General features: G+C 44.7%; 2 protein-coding genes across 3 annotated transcripts; both read left to right on the top strand.

The window, feature by feature from the left end:
- Window positions 1-471: 471 nt before the first annotated feature.
- Window positions 472-4,835, top strand: LOC136504862 (protein DWARF 53-like). The gene is made up of 3 exons (XM_066499896.1): window positions 472-1,777; window positions 2,030-2,267; window positions 2,396-4,835. Exons 1-3 carry the CDS (start codon window positions 564-566, stop codon window positions 4,385-4,387), a joined length of 3,444 nt encoding a protein of 1,147 aa, XP_066355993.1. The 5' UTR covers window positions 472-563; the 3' UTR covers window positions 4,388-4,835.
- A 3,351-nt stretch (window positions 4,836-8,186) lies between these two features.
- LOC136504525 (inactive poly [ADP-ribose] polymerase RCD1-like) lies at window positions 8,187-15,989 on the top strand. 2 transcript variants are annotated; one of them, XM_066499461.1, is made up of 10 exons: window positions 8,187-8,487; window positions 10,514-10,780; window positions 11,330-12,386; window positions 12,476-12,717; window positions 12,798-12,877; window positions 13,090-13,218; window positions 13,315-13,410; window positions 14,096-14,864; window positions 14,933-15,232; window positions 15,341-15,989. In XM_066499461.1, the coding sequence occupies exons 3-10, from the start codon at window positions 11,434-11,436 to the stop codon at window positions 15,373-15,375; spliced, it is 2,604 nt and encodes an 867-aa protein (XP_066355558.1). In that variant the 5' UTR covers window positions 8,187-8,487; window positions 10,514-10,780; window positions 11,330-11,433; the 3' UTR covers window positions 15,376-15,989. The 2 variants fall into 2 exon arrangements, with proteins under 2 accessions (XP_066355558.1, XP_066355557.1); XM_066499460.1 differs by lacking the exon at window positions 10,514-10,780.
- Window positions 15,990-19,517: the final 3,528 nt, after the last annotated feature.

Genomic DNA, 19,517 nt, shown 5'->3' with positions numbered 1-19,517 from the left:
CTGTAATATTTTTTTTTGTCAAATCATGGATTAATTGGTTTAAAAGATTCGTTTCGTGAAGTAGTCGTAATCTGTATAATTAATTATTTTTTTATCTATATTTAATACTCTGTTTATATGTCAAACATGACATGTGTAAAGCTTTCGAGGATAAGCCCTTGTTTAGTTGCTACCCAATTTTCAAAAAGTTGCTACAGTACCTGTCACATCGAATGTTTGCGGCCCATGCATGGAGCATTAAATGTAGACGAAAAGAAAAACTAATTGCACAGTTTGATGGGAAATTGCGAGACGAACGTTTTAAGCCTAATTAGTCAATGTTTAGACACTATTTACCAAATAAAAACGAAGGTGCTACAGTAGACCCAAAATCCAAATTTCGCGAACTAAACAAGGCCTAAAAGGCCTCAACTGGAGCGAGGAACAACGGCAAGGCAGCCTCCACCTTTTTGCGCAGCCACCCTCTGCCTTGCCGTTATTTGCCGTTTCACTCCTCTCATTTTTACACTTGGCCCCCATGCTCAGTCAAATCTAATCCCAATCCAACACCCCGCCAGGCCGCCATGCCGACGCCGGTGCCCGCCGCGCGGCAGTGCCTCGCCCCGGCCGCCATCACGGCCCTCGACGCGGCCGTCGCCTCCGCGCGCCGCCGGGCGCACGCGCAGACCACCTCCCTCCACCTCATCGCCTCGCTGCTCGCCCCGACCGCCGCGCCGCTGCTCCGCGACGCGCTCGCCCGCGCCCGCAGCGCCGCCTACTCGCCGCGCCTCCAGCTCAAGGCGCTCGACCTCTGCTTCGCCGTCTCCCTCGACCGCCTCCCCTCCATCCCCACCTCAGCCTCCGCCTCCGCCTCCGCCTCCAGCAGCAGCAATGACCAGCACGAGCCCCCCGTCGCCAACTCCCTCATGTCGGCCATCAAGCGCTCGCAGGCCAGCCAGCGCCGCAACCCGGACACGTTCCACTTCTACCACCACCACCAGGCGGCAGGCGCGTCGGCCACTTCCCCCAACGCCGTCAAGGTCGACCTCTCCCACCTCGTCCTCGCCATCCTCGACGACCCGCTCGTCAGCCGCGTCTTCGCCGACGCGGGCTTCCGCAGCAACGAGATCAAGGTCGCCATCCTCCGCCCCGCGCCGCCCGTCCCGCTGCTCGGCCGCGGCCTCCCCACGCGCGCCCGCCCGCCGCCGCTCTTCCTCTGCAGCTTCGCGGCCGCAGACGACGCCGACGTCCCCTCGCCCGCGCCCGCGCTCGCGGGGGCCGCCCCGGGGGAGGACAACTGCCGCCGCATCACCGACATCCTCGCGCGCGGACGCAACCCCATGCTCGTCGGTGTCGGGGCCGCGTCTGCCGCCGCTGACTTCGCCGAGGCGTCCCCGTACCGCATCCTCGCCGTCAATCATCAAACGGACCTCCTCGCCGTCGCGGCGGCACCGACGACGCCCGGTTCTTGCCTCATCTTCAGCATCGGTGACCTCAAGGACCTGGTGCCCGACGAGGCCGACCTGCAGGACGCGGCTCGCCGGGTGGTGGCGGAGGTCACGCGCCTGCTCGAGACGCACAGAGCTGCCGCCCGCCAGACGGTCTGGGTCATGGGCTGGTCGGCCACCTACGAGACCTACCTCGCCTTCCTTTCCAAGTTCCCGCTCGTCGACAAGGACTGGGAACTCCAGCTGCTGCCAATCACCGCCGTGCGCGACGCCGGCCCTGCGGCCGGACTCGTGCCTCCTCCGGCTCCAGCCACCACGGTCGCTGCCTTGTCCATGCCTGCCACTACAAGGTACTCCTTTTCAATCCATCGCCAGATCACTTGTTTATTTCTTTTCTTTTATTTATTTATTGTGCATCCATGTGCGGCGATTGCTGTGATTACTTGTCTATCACAAGAACTAGGACGAACGTTCCTTTTTTGTCTGCTTGTCACCACGAGTACTGTGATTACTTTATGATGCTGTTCTTAACTAGTTTAATGTTATGCTCATTAAGTCATTTGCATCGGCAGGATCTTACAATTCAAACTTGTAATTTGCAGCTTCATGGAGTCGTTTGTTCCTTTTGGAGGTTTTATGTGCGATACCTACGAAGCAAATAGCCTCACAGCAAATTCCTGCCCTCAGGCCCTGCGATGTCAACAGTGCAACGATAGATATGAGCAAGAAGTTGCAACTATCATTAGAGGAAGTGGCATTACAGCTGAAGCTCATCAAGAAGGTCTACCTTCCATGCTGCAGAATGGCAGCATGATGGGTCATGGGTTTGATGCACTCAAGGTGTGAGGCTACTTCTATCTTCTAGAATTTTGAAGTTAAATAGTGAATGCTACTTGTACAACTTGCAGATAGATGAATACTTTTGGATTTGATTGGTATAAAAGATGTACAGTTTTTCTTCAGTGCAGGTTAGGGATGATCAGATGATGGTATTGAGTACAAAAATACAGAATCTAAAGAAGAAGTGGAATGAGGTCTGCCTACGACTCCACCAAGGTTGCAATAGGATCAACAGAGATCCTTGCCAGTTATTTCGACATCACATTGATGTTCGAGTTGAGAGGGAAAGATGTGCAAATCCAAACCAAAGTTCACAGTCAATTGCACTTCAAAGGGAGGTTATTAGGCCTTCTGCAGTGTCTTCTCCACATACCAACACAACTGCAAAGAGTATTTCGGCGCCATCTATTTCCACCCAAATGAATGCAGACCTTGTATTGAACCTGCAAGTCAGGCAATCAAAGAGTGATGAAGATGAACCCCTCCAAGATAGGGCTGTGCCATCCCAACATAGCAACTCATCAAATTGTGACAACCCTGAAGATCATGCGTCACCATCATCTGCTGCACCTGTGGCTACTGACTTGGTGTTGGCCACCCCTCGTGGATCTTCTTCCAAGGATTCAAGTATTGCACTGTGTAAAAATGTAAAGGATGCTGAAGGGTCGATCCAGCTGATGCCCAAGAAGGTTGATGACCTGAATCGTAAGCCTCCTCACTTCTCTGTACGACCTTACACTTGCTTCGGGAGTTCCTCAAATTGGGATCAAACTTCACCCAGTGCTCTGCATTCAGCAGCTTCAGGAGGTGCTTCTGCCTTTGGCCAATGGCAGAGGCCTTCACCCCTCGCAGCACAAAGTTATGATTTGAGCAATTACAAGCTACTCATGGAACAACTGTTTAAGGCTGTTGGGAGGCAGGAGGAAGCCTTGAGTGCTATTTGTGCATCCATTGTGCGGTGCAGGTCAATGGAGAGGCGTCGTGGTGCAAACAAGAAGGATGGCATATGGTTTAGTTTTTATGGTCCGGATAGCATTGCCAAGCGGAGAGTTGGTGTGGCACTTGCTGAGCTGATGCACGATAGCTCAGAGAATCTGATATATCTGGACCTAAGCCTCCATGACTGGGGTAACCCCAATTTCAGAGGAAAGCGTGCCACCGACTGTATCTCAGAAGAGTTGAGAAGGAAGCGGCGATCAGTTATCTTCCTTGACAATGTTGACAAAGCTGACTGCCTTGTTCAGGAGAGCCTGATTCATGCCATGGAGACTGGCAGGTACAAAGACTTGCATGGGGGACGGGTGGCTGACCTTAATGACTCGATTGTGGTATTGTCTACAAGAATGATCCAAGGATGTCAAAATGCCTCTATTGGGATGGAGGAGGGCAATGCTTTTTCAGAAGAAAAGGTTGCGGCAGCTCGTGGACATCAACTGAAGATCATAGTTGAGCCAGGCACAACCAACATCATTGGAGGCCCTGGAGGCAAAGTTGTAGTTTCCTCAAGGCATTCCTTGAGAAACAGTCAAGCATCTTTGTACTCCAGTTCTTTCAGTAAGCGGAAGCTCCACATCTCTGATGGGCAAGAAAAGACAGCAGAATCACTGAGCACTTCAAAGCGACCGCATAGAACATCAAGTGCTCCATTCGACTTGAACCTCCCAGGAGATGAGGCCGAAATCCATGATGGTGATGACGACAGCAGTAGCAGCCACGAGAACTCATCCGGTGATCCAGAGGGATCTGTGGGCAACCTCTTACGATCAGTGGACGAGTCAATCAATTTCAAGCCATTTGACTTTGGCAAACTCTGTGAGGACATCGTGCAGGAGTTTAGCAATACTATGAGCAGTACTCTGGGCTTCGGTTGCAGGCTGGAGATCGACGCTGGGGCTATGGTGCAAGTATTGGCAGCGGCATGGGCATCTGATTCAGATGAGAAGAGGCCTGTGTGGACGTGGGTGGAGCAGGTGTTTGCCAGGAGCCTTGAGCAGCTGAAAGTCAGGTGTAAGAATTTGAGCAGCTGTACTCTGAGATTGGTTGCCTGTGAGGATGAAATGCCGGTGAAAGAAGATGGTGTTGGAGCTTTCCTTCCCTCGAGAATAATTCTGGATTGGTGATGGTGATATGTGTCTGTATAAAGTGTGCATGGTTTGTCTGTAAGTATTGGTTATAGTACTGGTTAGCCCACCCCACCCACCATAGTGCATAGTAGCATATAGTAGCGTACTAGTATAGCATCATATCATTATTTGGTCGCTTAAAAATAATAGTAATTAAGCTGTATGTGCGTACGGATGCAGTCTAGCAAGCTACTCGTTGAAGTCGATGACTTGGGGGCTTCGCAGATTAGGTAGGGTCTGTGATCAGATCATGACGTTCTGGCCCCTTGGCTACTTCAAAGCATCACAAGATGTATTGTGATCATGGGTCGTCCCTCTTATTGATGGTTCTCAATAAATTGTATTGTTGCTCGTACGTGTGTATATATTTGTTAATGTATTTGTAAGGCCATTTTTATGGCCGTGATGGCCTTTCATGTGGAATTCCATATCCTGATGCGTTCAAACTGGCCGACAACTTGCATTGTTTCTGTGGTGCTGTTTTGCTAGGCTGGTCAAGCCTCTTTGTGACACACTCCTCAGATAAGCCATGGCCGAAAGTACTGTTGACTGATTTGGTGTGAGAGAAAAATATTGTTCGTTGGCTGAAAAAGTACGGCTTATAAGCTAAACAAGCCTAAGCGATCAGGGAGTTTAGAAGTACTTTTGCATTAAAGATCTTGTGAAATTGTTGTCAGTGAGCTAACTCTCTACTCTCAGACCTACCACTGGTTGCACGTTCTTTCATGTTGTCTTCAGAACTCCTACTGGAAGCATACAGTGATAAGAACACCGCCTGGAACTTTGATCTGCTAATGTTGCTGAACTTTTTGGTGTTTTCTCATAACTGTTAAAAGTGCATCCAATATTTGAAAATTGGAATATGTCTTGGCTATCATTTATTAATTACCTTCTTACAATTCGGTAGTATCTGGAAATTTGTAGTGTTGAACTATTAAGGAGTATCTGTTGTATTGGACGTCATTGATGACCGTTAGGGTTCCTCTTTTGCATTATCTACTCTTAGTGACGGAGATTGCAGTAAGATGCTTATTTTCTTCAATTGTTTGGACACAGGCTAATAAATAATTCTTCAACATTGTTCAGTTCACAGATGAACAGACTGGACAAAGTTTTGAAGAATTTTATCAAGACATACATACAGAATTTCTGTAATTTGGTGAACTTGCAAATTTCAAGGTTCTTTTTTTGTACCTTCTCCTTTTGAGACAACATGTGATTTCCCTCAGCCAATGCTTCATTTTCTGTTAGGCTCATTATCTTCGGTTTGTCTAACTTTGCATGATTGTTGCTCTCGAAGGATTATGATATCTTCTTTGGGCTGTGATTCACTTAGTGAGGGAAAACAGGACTTAGTTTGCAGTTAAATTGATTATGATTGATTGGTATTTTAATTAAGCTTCCAGGTGAGGAGACTGGTTCACTTTATTAATTCACTGTTATTACTTGCTAGAATCTGTCTGAACTTTTGGAGACTTAGCCTTAGCGATTTTAAATTCACCTTGCAGTTCACATAGATAATCGACACTTAGGCCTCTTTCTGTTTCTCTCTTTGTACTTAGCAGAAAGGGCGCCAGAATCCTATTCACACTGGTTAATGGCTACGTTGGGCTAGGTTAAATTTAGATGCAAATTTGAACAAAAATGGCTGTGGAGCGGCAGCCATTCACTGTCACTGGTGTTTAGGCAATTGTCATAAAACTGATGGTTCCCGCTGGGAGTTTAAACAGCGCTTTGCAATTGTCATAAATTTAGGTTTACATTTTATCCCATAGAATTATAGAAATAGATGCAGTTAGTATGTTACGTATGTAGAAATGGATCATTCCATCTTCCATGAAATGTTTATGCACTCCAAATTGTTGATTCAACTCCGCTTGCCTACAGTAGCACGGGATTGCTAACGCCCGAACGTTCGGACGCCCGTGCCTGTAACCGTTCCCTGCGCCGTTTCGCGCATCCACGTGGGGCCCACGCCGCCCCGAACGTCACCAACATCAAGAAAGAGGGGGAGGTACGGCGGATGCCTAGCTAGCGCTGGGAGGAGGAGGAGACACCGAGGCGAGGCAACAGGAAGTGAGGAGGGAGATGCAACACCCGATCTATTTTTGAAACATCCAGATGCAACAACTATAATATACATCTGAAGGTAGATGAAATACTTGAAACATGCATCTAAAACACTTACAAAAACACATGAAAAACACTTGAAAACCATTGTAAAACATACGCAACATCCAGATAAAACACTTTTAACATAAATGTGAAATATATGCAACATTCAAATAAACACACTTATAACGTACGTCAGAAAAAAAAACTTATGAAACATTGGGAACAGAAGCTTGTAACATACGTGTACAACCATTACAACATGTGAACATCAACATCCGCATGAAATACTTGCAACATACGCTTGAAACATGCGCTTTCAGTGCAATATAACCTTACTGTTTCGGAATGGAGGCTCGTCTGGGCATGGAGTTTATCGGTGTAGAGCTCGTTGCTTTGATTGAGAAGGTCGCGGCAGGCCCGGTGGAGAAGGTCACGGCAGGTCCACAGGCTCTAGAAGGCAGCGGTGGGCGAGAGGCATGTGGAGAGGGAGGAAGACGGCTGCCGCACTCTGGCGCGGTGGAGATGCCAGCTAGCGGAGCGGAGGCAGTGGGGAGGGAGGCATAGTGGAGAGCGTGGTCGCCGAGGCGGCGCTGCGGAGCACTGTCATGGCGCTACGGTGAGGTGAGTTTTTTTTAGAATGGTTAAGAGCGAGTGGATGAGCAGATAAGAGGCGTCGTTGGACTGGCATGGACGGCGCACCGTCGGAAGCGTCCGGCGTGAACGGACGGACGCCCAGCATGGATGGACACTATTTTGTTACTCCCTCCATCCCAAATTGTAAGTCATTCCAAGAATCTTGGAGAGTCAAAGTTTTTCAAGTTTGACCAAATTTATATAACAAAATAATAATATTTATCATACCAAGTAAGTATCATTAGATTCTTCATTAGTTATATTTTCATATTATACCTATTTGATGTCATCAATCTTTGTGCTTCTCTCTATAATTTTAGTCAAACTTAAAAAAGTTTGACTCTCCAAGATTTTTGGAATGACTTACAATTTGGGATGGAGGGAGTAGAAAGCAACTAATTACTTGGTTTCATTCCTCAAGTATTACGTGCCAATAAACCAAAAGTACAAAGTTGGGTCTCCAGTTCAGGAATTATTCCTGCAAACCGAAGTGCTGTTTGTGGTCCTAGGTTTAATTCTTATGAATACAGTCGATTCGTTCCGAAATTGATGATTTTTAGAGCCAACTATCAGACCTTTAGAAACTTGCTAGCTTGGAAATGCCTGAAGTGCTAGAGCTATCAGATCTTGGATTTCGATGTAAAGCATCTGAAATCAGAGATTTATGCTATCCAGTCAGGTCTGGACACTCTGAGCCTGGTGATCTTGAGAGCATCAATGAGAAGGCCGTCAAGCACGATTTTGACTGACATCGAGGAAGCACGTCGGTTTGCTGAAAATGAAAATGTGGTCGCCAAGATGCTGAAGGTGAGGGCGCTGTACGTGACAAGATCATGAGGCCCGGCCCTGATCACACAACAGACATCATGGGCCTGAAAATGAAAATCAGGACAGTAGACACCAACGAACCAGCGGCCTGAAAACCATGGACCTGAGAGAGAGACAGAGGGCATTCTCAGCCCAACGAATTAACGGCCCAGCCCAATTGCCTCCTCCCCTCGTCGGCGACGGCGACCCAACACATCTGGATTTACACAGAAAACCCAAATCCCCTTTGCCACCGTCTCCCTCGCCGCCGCCGCCGTCTATCCAGACCCTGACACCTCGCCGCCGGATTCACATCGCAGCCGCCCCACCAGTCAGGACCCCGGAGCATCGCCTCGCCTTGCCGCCTTGCTTAGGCAGCCGGTACCCCAAACCCTATACTATAGCATCCTGGGCTCGGTCGGTTGTAGAAGAGCACTGGGGGCGTGAGAGAGGGAGTCACCAGCCCTCGAGACCTCCTCCCGCTTCTACCACTCCCCCGACGCTTGCAAAATGGGCATCTCAAATCCCACCTCACTCCCTTCGTAAGCACCCGCCCACTCACTTCTCCCATGTCATCTGCGAAATCCATGTACTATAGATTGTTCTGTGGTGTTTCAGAGTATTGCCACTTGTTGTTGTACCAGTCTCAGCGAAACTTGGCGGCTTCTTGTCTCTTCTTCTTACTGTACAAAGCATATGCTCCTCCGCCAACTTCTCTTCCCATTTGTTCCTGTCCAGTCGAATAATAATATACGATTATACTCCTACATGTGTAGCGTATTGTTGGTGCTCGTTGTGGTTACCCCAGTTTGGTTTCTAGTTCAAATCGCGTAATCACAGATTTAGCATTCCCATTTATGGGGATAAATTTATTATTATTAGACTATTTAGGTCACTAGGCTGGGTCCTTGAAGGTGGCACGTAGGGATGAAAATGGTACGGATATTTTCCGACCGTATTTGAAACCGAATCCGTTTAGAGGGGTTGAGATCTGTCCGTATCCGAGTCCAGATATCCAACATCCGATACCGTATCCGTATCCGTATCCGAATACTCAAATCGCATATTTATGATGTCGATATCCAATCGTATCCTATCCGACATAGTTGACACTATCCGTATTCGAATCCGAATCCGGACAAAAATATGAAAACAAATGTAATATCGGTGATATCCGTCCGTATCCGATCCGTTTTCATCCCTAGTGGCACGTCCTTTAGAGTTCCATGTATGAAGAGTTATTTGTACGTTGATGACTTTTTTAGCGCTTGGATGCTTGCAGCACTGAAACTTTGCTTCAAAAATAGAGTTTTGCTCATGTGTCTGTATATATTTATTGACTTAAACATGCAGTCAGTACAAAACGGAATCCCTTCCGTCTGTTTTTTTAGGACCTGAGAGGAGAAGCAAGGCTGAAATACCAGCAGTCTCTTCTCCATTTCACCTGATCTGGTAATGTTTAATGTCATGCACACTTTTATTTCTGTCTCTTATGATTTGGGACTGAATTTGATTTACCTCGATGATTGGTGTTGTGAATCTATGGGAAAAGGATTTCTTGGGCCGCAAGTAGTTGCATGGGCAATTGTTTCATATGCCATTGGCCAAACTGAAAGCCATGTAGATATTGTTCAAAACCTTATGGTCTGTCGTTGAGATGGCAGAGTAAGGTTTACCCACTTGTCGCAAGCTACAGCATTAGATATTGTTCAAAATGCCTTTGTTTTTACCTATTTGGTGGAGGTGGCATTTCCTTCAGAATTTCGTTTGATTTGTTTGAGCAGAGATGAATACTGTAGGGCCTGCATAACATCATGCAACGGATGCACCAAAAAAACTGCTAGACTTGTCGTTTCTGTGTGTTACTTCTATTAGCTCCATTTTTGTTCACATGTTCCACTTGTTGAGTTGATAAATGCTGTGTGTATCATCAGAGCGGATTTGATCCTTTTTATGATCAGTTTTAAACCGCTTGCCATGTTATGTTTAGCACATGGAAAATGAATTATTGCACTGGAACTGGAAGCAATTATTGGTATGTGCACCATATATTCTTAAAACTTTCGATTGGCATATGAGCTTTCGATTGTCATGGCTTAATATTGCTCGCAGAGATTGAATCTTCAAGCTTTCCCCTATTGGTAAATGCTATTTATGCCAGCACTAAGAGCATTTTACTACTATGTTGTGCTTTTGCACTCTTGAGTGCCAGAAAAATGGGTCAATTATCAAATATCGCACTGATTGCTGAATATTATTTGGTATCAAGAAATAAATCATATGTGACCTCCTCACCTTTTTGGCTGTTGATATACTTTCTTCAAAACATGACAAATGGCAAATAGATGAGATAGTCTATTCATTCTACCACATGTCGTGTGATTGGAATATTCCAAATATGGTCTAAAGCTGAGTTGGTTCCATAGCCCCCCCCCACCCCCCCCCCCCCCCCCCCCCCCCCCCCCCCCCCCCCCCCCCTTGTTTTGGTCCTTGATGCCCATTTTTGAGCCATTACTCCTTCAGATTCGGGTCTATCCTACAAAATACTTATGGTACCCCTTTTCTCAGGTGTGGAGGTAGTGTTGGCCCATCTTAGGCAACCACCCCACTCACCTTTAGCCATATGGGAGTAGGATTTACTGAGTAATTGGGCTACTATGAGTTGTTTGCCGAGCCTTATTGATTTGCAGACTGCAAGCACTGTCTATCCACCAGTACCAGCCTTGCAGTTGCAGGATGGAATCTTGCAAGCATCAACTGAGAGGCAGGTTAGACTGGCACACTGTATGGACAGGAGTGTGAGTAAACAGCACCAAACCTTCATGTTTCTAGCGGGTGAGAAGTTTAAGTTAGTCTATCATCTTCAATTTCAACTCAAGATGATGCTTTTGTGTTGATGGGAATTGAAATTCGATATCCTTATTACTTCAATCAGTTGTGGTGTTGTTTTTTAAATTCTAAAGGTTGGAAAATGGTAATGCATAGATATTTGACAGTGTTACCATAGAGTGGTAATCCAGACCCTGCTCATGCAAAGTTTGTGCTCCTGCTGTCAACTTGTTTCTAGGCCAAGCTTCAACAACTAATTGTGGAGCTGATATACCTGCTTGGGATCCTTTTTAGGAAAAAAACAATCATAGACACACTGCCTGATGCTCATAGATTGTGATATTCATTGTTTAAAAAACAACTTAATTAGACCCTTTATTTGCATGATTGATGCTTGCTATATGCAAGTGATCTTCCTTATCCACTTAGTTTTTGTGTTATGACTTATGAATGCTAGCGTCACTGTTACTAATGTTCCATTTATTATTTCGTGAACTTCTAGAATATTGAACTGTGTTTTCTGCTTGAGACAAATTCATTCATTATCTTATACAGGACCTCTGAGATGTCGACATGAAGGGAGACCTGTAACTTGTATATGTATTAGGGCTTAGTTTTTTTGTTTCCATATTTGTTTGGAGTTAGAAGCAAGGTTTCTCATGGCATCTCTGCAAGAATCCAATTCCCTGTGCTTGAAGCGGAAGCTTGTTGATGACTGCCTGTCAAAAGACTGCAAATCTCGCCGTGTCAAATCTGAGAATGGGCCCTCATTCGATTCATTTGCTAAACGCTGCAACTGTTGCTGCACTCGACCTAACCTTGCCAATGATTGTGTCAATTTTCTGAAGAGTGGAGCGCCAAGCCATGTCATGTATTACAAAAAGGGTTCATGGCACAATTTTCCAGAGGAAATAATGAAGTCCCTCATCGATGAATTCAAAGGAAATAAATCAAGTGTTGTGTCAGTGATGGATGATGAACCAATTCTTGTTGATTTCTTGTCAATGACCCTGGTCAACCTAAAAACCAGAAAGCAGCGGTCTGTTGCATGGTTTGATGACACTGGCAAGCGTTTCTTTCCTTCTCTGTTCTTTGATGAGGAAATTGATGAAATGGCCAAACAGGATTCTGGCAATGTTGATAGCACTGCACAGGGAATAATGTTAGATAAGGTCGCGAGTTCTCCACCTGAAGTGGTCAAGCAAGTTGTTCTTGAATCTAGTCCCCCAGTCCCTCAAAAACCTTCGACTGTGGATGTCTTGCGCAAGAAGATCACATCTGTGGAAAGAGGCAGCGAAGGCTTTCTATTTGTCCAGAACCTTTTTCTCTCTGGTATGAGTCCGTTTGCAACACCGAATAACATACTTCATGTCCACCGCTACTCTCCAAACGATATCACCGCACAATGTAGATTTGAAGCTTTTGAAAGACAGATGAAATCAACTAAAGAAGCACGTGGTGATGCAAATGTTAAGTATGGATGGCTAGGATCTAGGAAGAGTGACATAGTTAGGATTCTTATTAATGGTTTGGGTACCACTGCAAATCCTGTTGAGAAAGCAGGTTTGAGTGCTGGTGTATATCTTTCACCAGAAAACCGAGCCTTTACCAGGTGTGTTCTCCTTAACCCTGTTTTTGTGATTACTGTTTTGTATTTGCTTAATACAATATTATGTTTACGCCACATGTTAATTGTTTCAGTGTTGGTCTTTGCGATGTTGACGAAAAAGGAGTGCAGTATATGTTGCTGTGCCGTGTGATATTGGGCACTGTGGAAGCTGTTGAACCTGGATCACAAGAGTCTTTTCCAAGCAGTGAGATATATGATTCTGGTGTTGATGATTGTTCAAACCCAAAGTGTTATGTGATGTGGCCATCACATCTGAGCACTCACATCCGTTTAGAATATCTTGTTAGTTTCAAGCTTGTCCCAAAAGTTCGAAGTAAGATGATTAATAAGACCTTTATCATGTCATACTGAGAAATTTAGTCTTAACAATCTATTTGGTGCCCTTATTTTCAGATTATTTGCTTGACTTGAAGGGTTTATGGTTTAACCCATCACTAAAGGAAGTTGGAATGGATATTTCTACACTTCAACCTGTGAGGCAACCTGAATCTTGTTATTTGTTCACCATCGGTTTTCCTGTTAGATGCATGTCTATTGAATACTGATTACCATGGGACAACAGAAACTTGCTCTCATATCAGCTCTGCCGTTCAATGATCCCCCCTCTACACCTTGCAACGGAAAATGATTTTAGCTTTCGTGTACGGTAGTATTCCATTCATCCAACCAAACAATCTGTTTGCAGGTAATGTGTGAAACAGGTGAAGGACCAACTTCCCCATGGATATCATTCAGAGTTCTGTTTGCAGTTATTCAAGACAATATATCATTAGTGGCAAGGGAGCTTCTCTTCCATCATTATGAGGAGCTGAAGGTACTATCAGCTTGAAAAGTTAAGTTATAAGGTAGGTACTTATTGTGGTTTGTATGGTGTGTGCTGAACCACCGTTTCAATCTTTCCACATGACAGGAAAGCATAATAACTCGCGAAGAAATGGTGAAGAAAATGATAATAATAGTTGGAGAGAAAGTACTTTTGGAGGCCTTGAAGAAGCTTCATTACTGTGTAAGTTCATAGTTGCATGCATTTTCTTGTTTCATGTCAAACCTGAGGAACCTTTCAAGGCTTGTGTTATGCAAGTTCAAGCTTGTATAGGAAGGACTTCGTAACAAATTTTCTTTCCCAATTTCACCGTAATAACCTGTTAAAGGTTGTTTTACTAAATGCTGATTGCATGAGCCTGGCTGCATAACAGAAGGCTTCTTTTCAGTTTTCAAACCCAAACCTGTATCTTTTTTGAAGCAAAAGCAATTGATTTGTGTCTCATGAATAGTATGGACATGCAAATTAGTCATAACAAGGCTGTTACATGCTTAATCTACTTTTAACATTTCTAATAGTTGAATTGTTTGATGGTTCATGGTAAGCGAGATTGATAGGAAATTACCAAACAGCTTCATGCCACTTGAACACTAGTGGTTATGTGCAAAGAGAAGCTGTTACAATTAGGGGTGTTCAACCAATGGTTTCTCGGTCTAGTCAAAACCTTCCTTATCCTTCCTTGCTCCACTTGCTTAGACTTGATGAGTGACCAGTTTGTAAGGGTTTGAAATAACCTGTTTGTCCCGCCGCCGTATAATATTTTCTTTACTCTTCTCAGGATGATCTTAAGTGTTCCAAATAAGTAATGTGCACTACCTTTTTTCTTACTGGCATCTAGCGTCACTTTCTTATTGGCTTCTTTTTGCAGCCATCATTGTGGTACAAGCCTTCTGTTGAAGCAGTGTCTAGTGATTCTGTAATGGCAGCACCAGAACAATTATCCTTGGATAAGGCAGGTGGAGATTGTTCATTAACTCTGAGGGTTAACCATGCTGATTCACATGCACCAAATGCTGTGTCTGAACATGCCACAGTTCTTAGCACCAAAGGATGTGATACCCTTGCAGCAGATATGGTGCCCAAAGGTCAAGATTGTCTGGCACCAAGTGGTGTGCCAGAAACATCTAGTTATGCTGTTGCCATGTGTGGGGCTTCTACAAGTGCAGAACCCAAGCGCAGAGATCCTGTACAGATGCTGCCACCTGGAAACTCTGCAACCTCGTGTGCCAAAAACCAAGATTCCTTTGTAGGAAGAGTGGCACCTATAGTTCATAAAGGCCTTTTGAGGACAATTTCTGGAAGCTCTTCACCTCCTGGTCGGGAAGTTTGCAAATCTAGCACACCAACCACAGGACGTCCTGGTTATGCTTCTCTAACACAAGTTAATACCTCCCAAACCCATGGAGTTTCTGCTCCAGGCGTCACTCCTAAGGGCTATGAATCTGCTGTACAAAGCTTGTCATTTGGAAATTCCAAAAGTACAGGTGTGAAACAACTCAATTCTGCACCAAGAATGACACCTGAAGGCCAGAAATTCCTTTCACTTGGTATTGCGTCACGAAGCCCATCACCTCGTGATTTAGTAAAATGCCAGAACAGTTTGACACTGGTTGCCATACCTCCAGTTCTTGCACCAGGTAAGCCTCTGTGCAATACGATTGCTGCCTACCATGTATGGATCATTAAGGTTGTCATTTATGTGCAGGCCATGGAAAATCACCATCCATGAAGATCGAGGGCCATGATTCTATGGCGCCGAGTGTCAAGCCAAGTCTAGCACCAAGTAAAGCGCCAAAGTTGCATGAACCTGTGATAGCTGATACGAGCATCAAGCTGGGCTGTGATTCTCTAGCACTGAGTATCACACCAAATGGCCATGATGGTCCAGCATCAAGTAATAAAACTCCAAAGCGCCATGAATCTGCGATAGTTAATACAATGCCAGAAAGTAGTCGCTCTCAAGGCGAGGGTGTCGCCACTAAGACCTATGATGCTCCTAAACCAAGTACGGTGCCTGAAAACTCTTAGTCTGGAATATGAAACTGATTAGCATTAGTGCTTCATTTCGTTGCTTCGACTACTAATGCTAATGCCTGGTGTGTGGTGGCTGCAGGAACTGGGGAGCCAAAGAAAGAACAGGCTGCGTAACTGGCTCGCAGGGTAAATTATCTGTTCCAGGCCTTGATGCTAGCAGCCATGTTACTGGGGCAGCGAGCGCCCTTGTCGCCCTATCAACTCTGCAAGAGAAGGGCGGGTGTTAGAGCAGCAGCAGTGTTTAAAACTGCGTGGTTCCCGTTGGATCAGACCCTTGTTCTGTACATGCATGTGATGATTGCCGGCCGGTTCCATGTACGCGTGTGGTTGTAGCAGTGGTGTAAGCCTGTGGGAATGTATGGATCGGTGTATGTATGCCCTAGGACAGGAATCACCCGTCGACTCTTCTGAACAATAGACCCTCTTTGATCCCTATGCATATGGTTGCTGCTGGTCGTTGGTCTCGTGTTGTGCTTGCTTTGCCCGTTGCTTGGCAGTAGTTGTGATGAATTTGCCAATGGCCTGGTTCTTCTCATGCATGGATATTGGGAGATAATGTTGTGAAAATACAGGAAAATGTGTGGGAAGTGCTGCTATGGTCTCACAGACGACCCACCATGTGCTGGCGGCCAGATAATCTGGCTGTGGCGTTGGAGATGGAGAGCAGCCGTTGAAAATACAGGAAAGCGTCTTTTGGCCAACAATTGCACTGGATAGGACTACAGAAGGTAAATATTATTATTATTATTATTATTATTATTATTATATAATATATATATATATATATATATATATATATATATATATATATATATATATATATATATATATATATATATATATATATATATATATTCTATGTTATATCCTGGGTACTGAATATTAATTAGTACCCGAGCCTTCAACCGCGCGCCTGGCTCACCGTCCTCCGCAGACTCAGGCACCTACGTCAAGGGGTTTGGGGCGGCCTTCCGGCTCAGCCACCCGGCCCGGCCTTTCGATGACCCGGCCCGGCTCGCAATCAGATTTTGGAACCGCTCCCCAACCCACTGCCCACGTTCTCTGCGGTTCAATACCAATCAGCTCGGCGTTTCACCAAAAAAAAACAGCTCGCTCCGTCCGCAACCCTACCGGCGCCGCGCCCCTGACCCCTCCGGCGCGGCACCACCCTGCACCCATCGGCGCCACCCCTCACCCCTCCGGAGGCAGGTCGCAGGGTGTTGACAAAGCAGACTTGCAAGGTTGGGGCTGGGTCCGCGAGGCGCAGGTGCCGGGACTGACCTTGGCGATCTGGTCCAATGCCGGTGAGGCCAAGCAGCCGACATTCATGTGGCCTGCTGGGGAGCGTGGAGCCCGATGAGATCCAACCACAGCTATCACAGCCATGGCTCCTGCAGTGCTGGTGGCGCACAGGTATTCCATTCTGTCCCCCCGCATCTTCATCTGACATCGTCGCGTCCTGCAACTCTCCCATGATCCAGATCCATATGCTGAGGCACCCTTCTCCATCTAGACTCCATCTAGACTGGGTAGACATCAAGTCTTCGGAAATTATCTCTTCCCCTCATCTTTTAAATATGGTCTCGATTAGTCATTTGTGGCAATCCTATTGGCCTTACCCAATGGTAATTTCTCACAATTTTGTTCTTGTTCAGTCATAGGTGAAGGCGGTCATGGTGGCTTTGCGGAAGGGCTCGACAGACTGTCTGTTCTTACTGTAGTGCCGCCTGCACGTTCAGAATTGAAGTGGGACAAACATAGAGCTTCTAACTTTCGCATTATCTGCTGATTTTCCAAAGTCACTAGGCTACAGAATAGGATTGAGAAAGTAATCACAAGACTCTTTAATTCTTATCAATGTCAGATATTGATCTTTTTATATTTTTTTCATTACATATTTACATCTATATATACGTAGCTGGGAGTTATAATGGTGCATTAACAAATCTAATCATTTTTATTTGTTTGTTTAATTCATATGCAGTGCCATTGTGTGATAATTATTAAATAAATTAGTCTACTTATCTATAGTACAGATGATTGAACATCTCTTTTTTATAGAGATTCATAAAAAAACATCAGAGATTATATATGGATATGCCAACATATTACTTATTTTGAATTTATTCACAGATGGAATTTTTTCACCTCCAATTCTGATGCTTAGAGCTTATTTCATAAACACCAGTTTTGTGCATCTAGTTGTTAATTAACATATGTGGGTAGAGGGAGTGATTTCTTATCCACTTAGTGTGTGACTGACTGATCCCGTTAGTTTCAAATATCTATATACATCAATTTGTATATAGGTATTTCATATTTGGTACATGGTGGCATTTAACATTCATACGTTATTAGCTAGCAGACGCACGCGCTTTTTGAAGGCATCGCACGTCGCATCAAAAAGAGAAAAACACATGCATGTGTCGAAAATCTACATGGCCATTTATTTGATGGATGGATCATTTTTCCTAGGCCTCGCTTTCTTTTTCAATGCACAACGTGCACATTGACGAAACACAAGGACTCGTTTGTGTATGTAGTAGTAGTGGATGGATTACTAACACTAGATTAGTTGGAAATTTATGGATCGTTTTCGCAGCACACGTACTTGCGTGCAAGATGGTGCTCCGGCGGCCACTTGCTTGCCTTGCAAATTAAATGAGTAAAATGCACCCTGGGTACTTAAACTATTGGGGCATTACCATCTAGGTACTCGAACTAAAAAAAGCTACCACCTGGGTACTTAAACTATGGGGGCTTTACCATCTGGGTACTCAAACTAAAAAACCTCCCACTTGGGTACTTAAACTATTGTGCCATACCATCTGGGTACCGTCGCCGCCGCTGCAGGAGCGCGGGAAAATGAATTTTGATTCTTTTTCTTTTTCTGAAAATGGATGAATAGTGCTGGAATTTGTTATTTTTGTAAAAAAATAATTAGAGCTCCAAACATTCTAAAAATTTTTGTGTAGCCTCTATATGATGTACTCTACCTAGGAAAAATATGAAACTTGGAAAATTAATAGTTTTTGTATGTTTAAAAATTACCTCTTTTAATTAATAAATGAACTTCCATAAATTTTTAAACATACAAAAACTATTAATTTTTCAAGTTTCATATTTTTCCTAGGTAGAGTACATCATATAGAGGCTACACAAAAATTTTTAGAATATTTGGAGCTCTAATTATTTTTTTTACAAAAATAACAAATTTCAGCACTATTCATCCTTTTTCAGAAAAAGAAAAAGAATCAAAATTCATTTTCCCGCGCTCCTGCAGCGGCGGCGACGGTACCCAGATGGTATGGCCCAATAGTTTAAGTACCAAAGTGGGAGATTTTTTAGTTCGAGTACCCAGATGGTAATGCCCCCATAGTTTAAGTACCCAGGTGGTAGCTTTTTCAGTTCGAGTACTTAGATGGTAATGCCCTAATAGTTTAAGTACCCAGGGTGCATTTTACTCAAATTAAATCAGTCTCAAGTCACCGAGACTTGCTGTCGCCCTGCCACCGGACCGCCATGCTCATGCATGCATTGACAGGACTACTGGATCCATTCAATCAAGTAAGCAACTGGCTCACTATAGCTCCAGCTGCATAGACGCACGTTGGGAGCAATGCAATGCAAGATAGTACTACCATTTTTTTCTTCTCCTGTGACTATTATATATTATTACATATAGTCGTCTACACAATTAACTTCGATGATGTGTTAGTACATACGTATCGTTACTGCAAGTGGCTTGACCTCGATTTCGACCACGTGCAGTATATGTATATCATCAGTTTTCTTATTTGGCCTGTCGTCTAATCCTGATTCCTGCGCCATGGACAGATGCAAGTTAGGGATGGGTTACCAGCTTTGGTAGACTCTTTGTGATAGTGGTGGCAAGCATTTTTTTTTGGTGTGAAGAAAGCAATTGCTAAACTAGTGGCAGTGTTATGTAAAAAAAACTTGAGGCTCAATCAACATTGCTTTTTTCTTAGTATCACACTACTATAAATATGATCTTTAGCAGCGGCAGGCAATTAGCTAGGAGCCGTCTCTAAAAATGATTTCCCGAAACGAGCTGCCTCTAGAAATCTTTCAGCCACATCTAAAAATGCTCTATTTTTAGAGGTGGCTCTAGGTGCAACCGCCTCTACAAATGGATTTCTAGAGGCGGCTAGATCTAAGAGCTCCCTCTAAAAATCAATTTGTAGAGGTGATTGGATATAGAGTCGTCTCTAAAAATAGGTGCAACACCATAAAAT

Source organism: Miscanthus floridulus, chromosome 14, assembly GCF_019320115.1.
Source record: "Miscanthus floridulus cultivar M001 chromosome 14, ASM1932011v1, whole genome shotgun sequence".
Lineage (NCBI taxonomy): Eukaryota > Viridiplantae > Streptophyta > Magnoliopsida > Poales > Poaceae > Miscanthus > Miscanthus floridulus.
This window is presented reverse-complemented; position numbering and strand designations above follow the sequence as displayed.

Excerpts from the sequence above, each read along its gene's own strand:
- LOC136504862 (XM_066499896.1), top strand. The coding sequence starts at position 564 with ATGCCGACGCCGGTGCCCGCCGCGCGGCAGTGCCTCGCCCCGGCCGCC. Across the intron at positions 1,778-2,029 it reads TCCATGCCTGCCACTACAAG|CTTCATGGAGTCGTTTGTTC; the intron begins GTACTCCTTTTC and ends TGTAATTTGCAG. Across the intron at positions 2,268-2,395 it reads ATGGGTTTGATGCACTCAAG|GTTAGGGATGATCAGATGAT; the intron begins GTGTGAGGCTAC and ends TCTTCAGTGCAG.
- LOC136504525 (XM_066499460.1), top strand. The coding sequence starts at position 11,434 with ATGGCATCTCTGCAAGAATCCAATTCCCTGTGCTTGAAGCGGAAGCTT. Across the intron at positions 12,718-12,797 it reads GCTTGTCCCAAAAGTTCGAA|ATTATTTGCTTGACTTGAAG; the intron begins GTAAGATGATTA and ends CCTTATTTTCAG. Across the intron at positions 12,878-13,089 it reads ATATTTCTACACTTCAACCT|GTAATGTGTGAAACAGGTGA; the intron begins GTGAGGCAACCT and ends ATCTGTTTGCAG.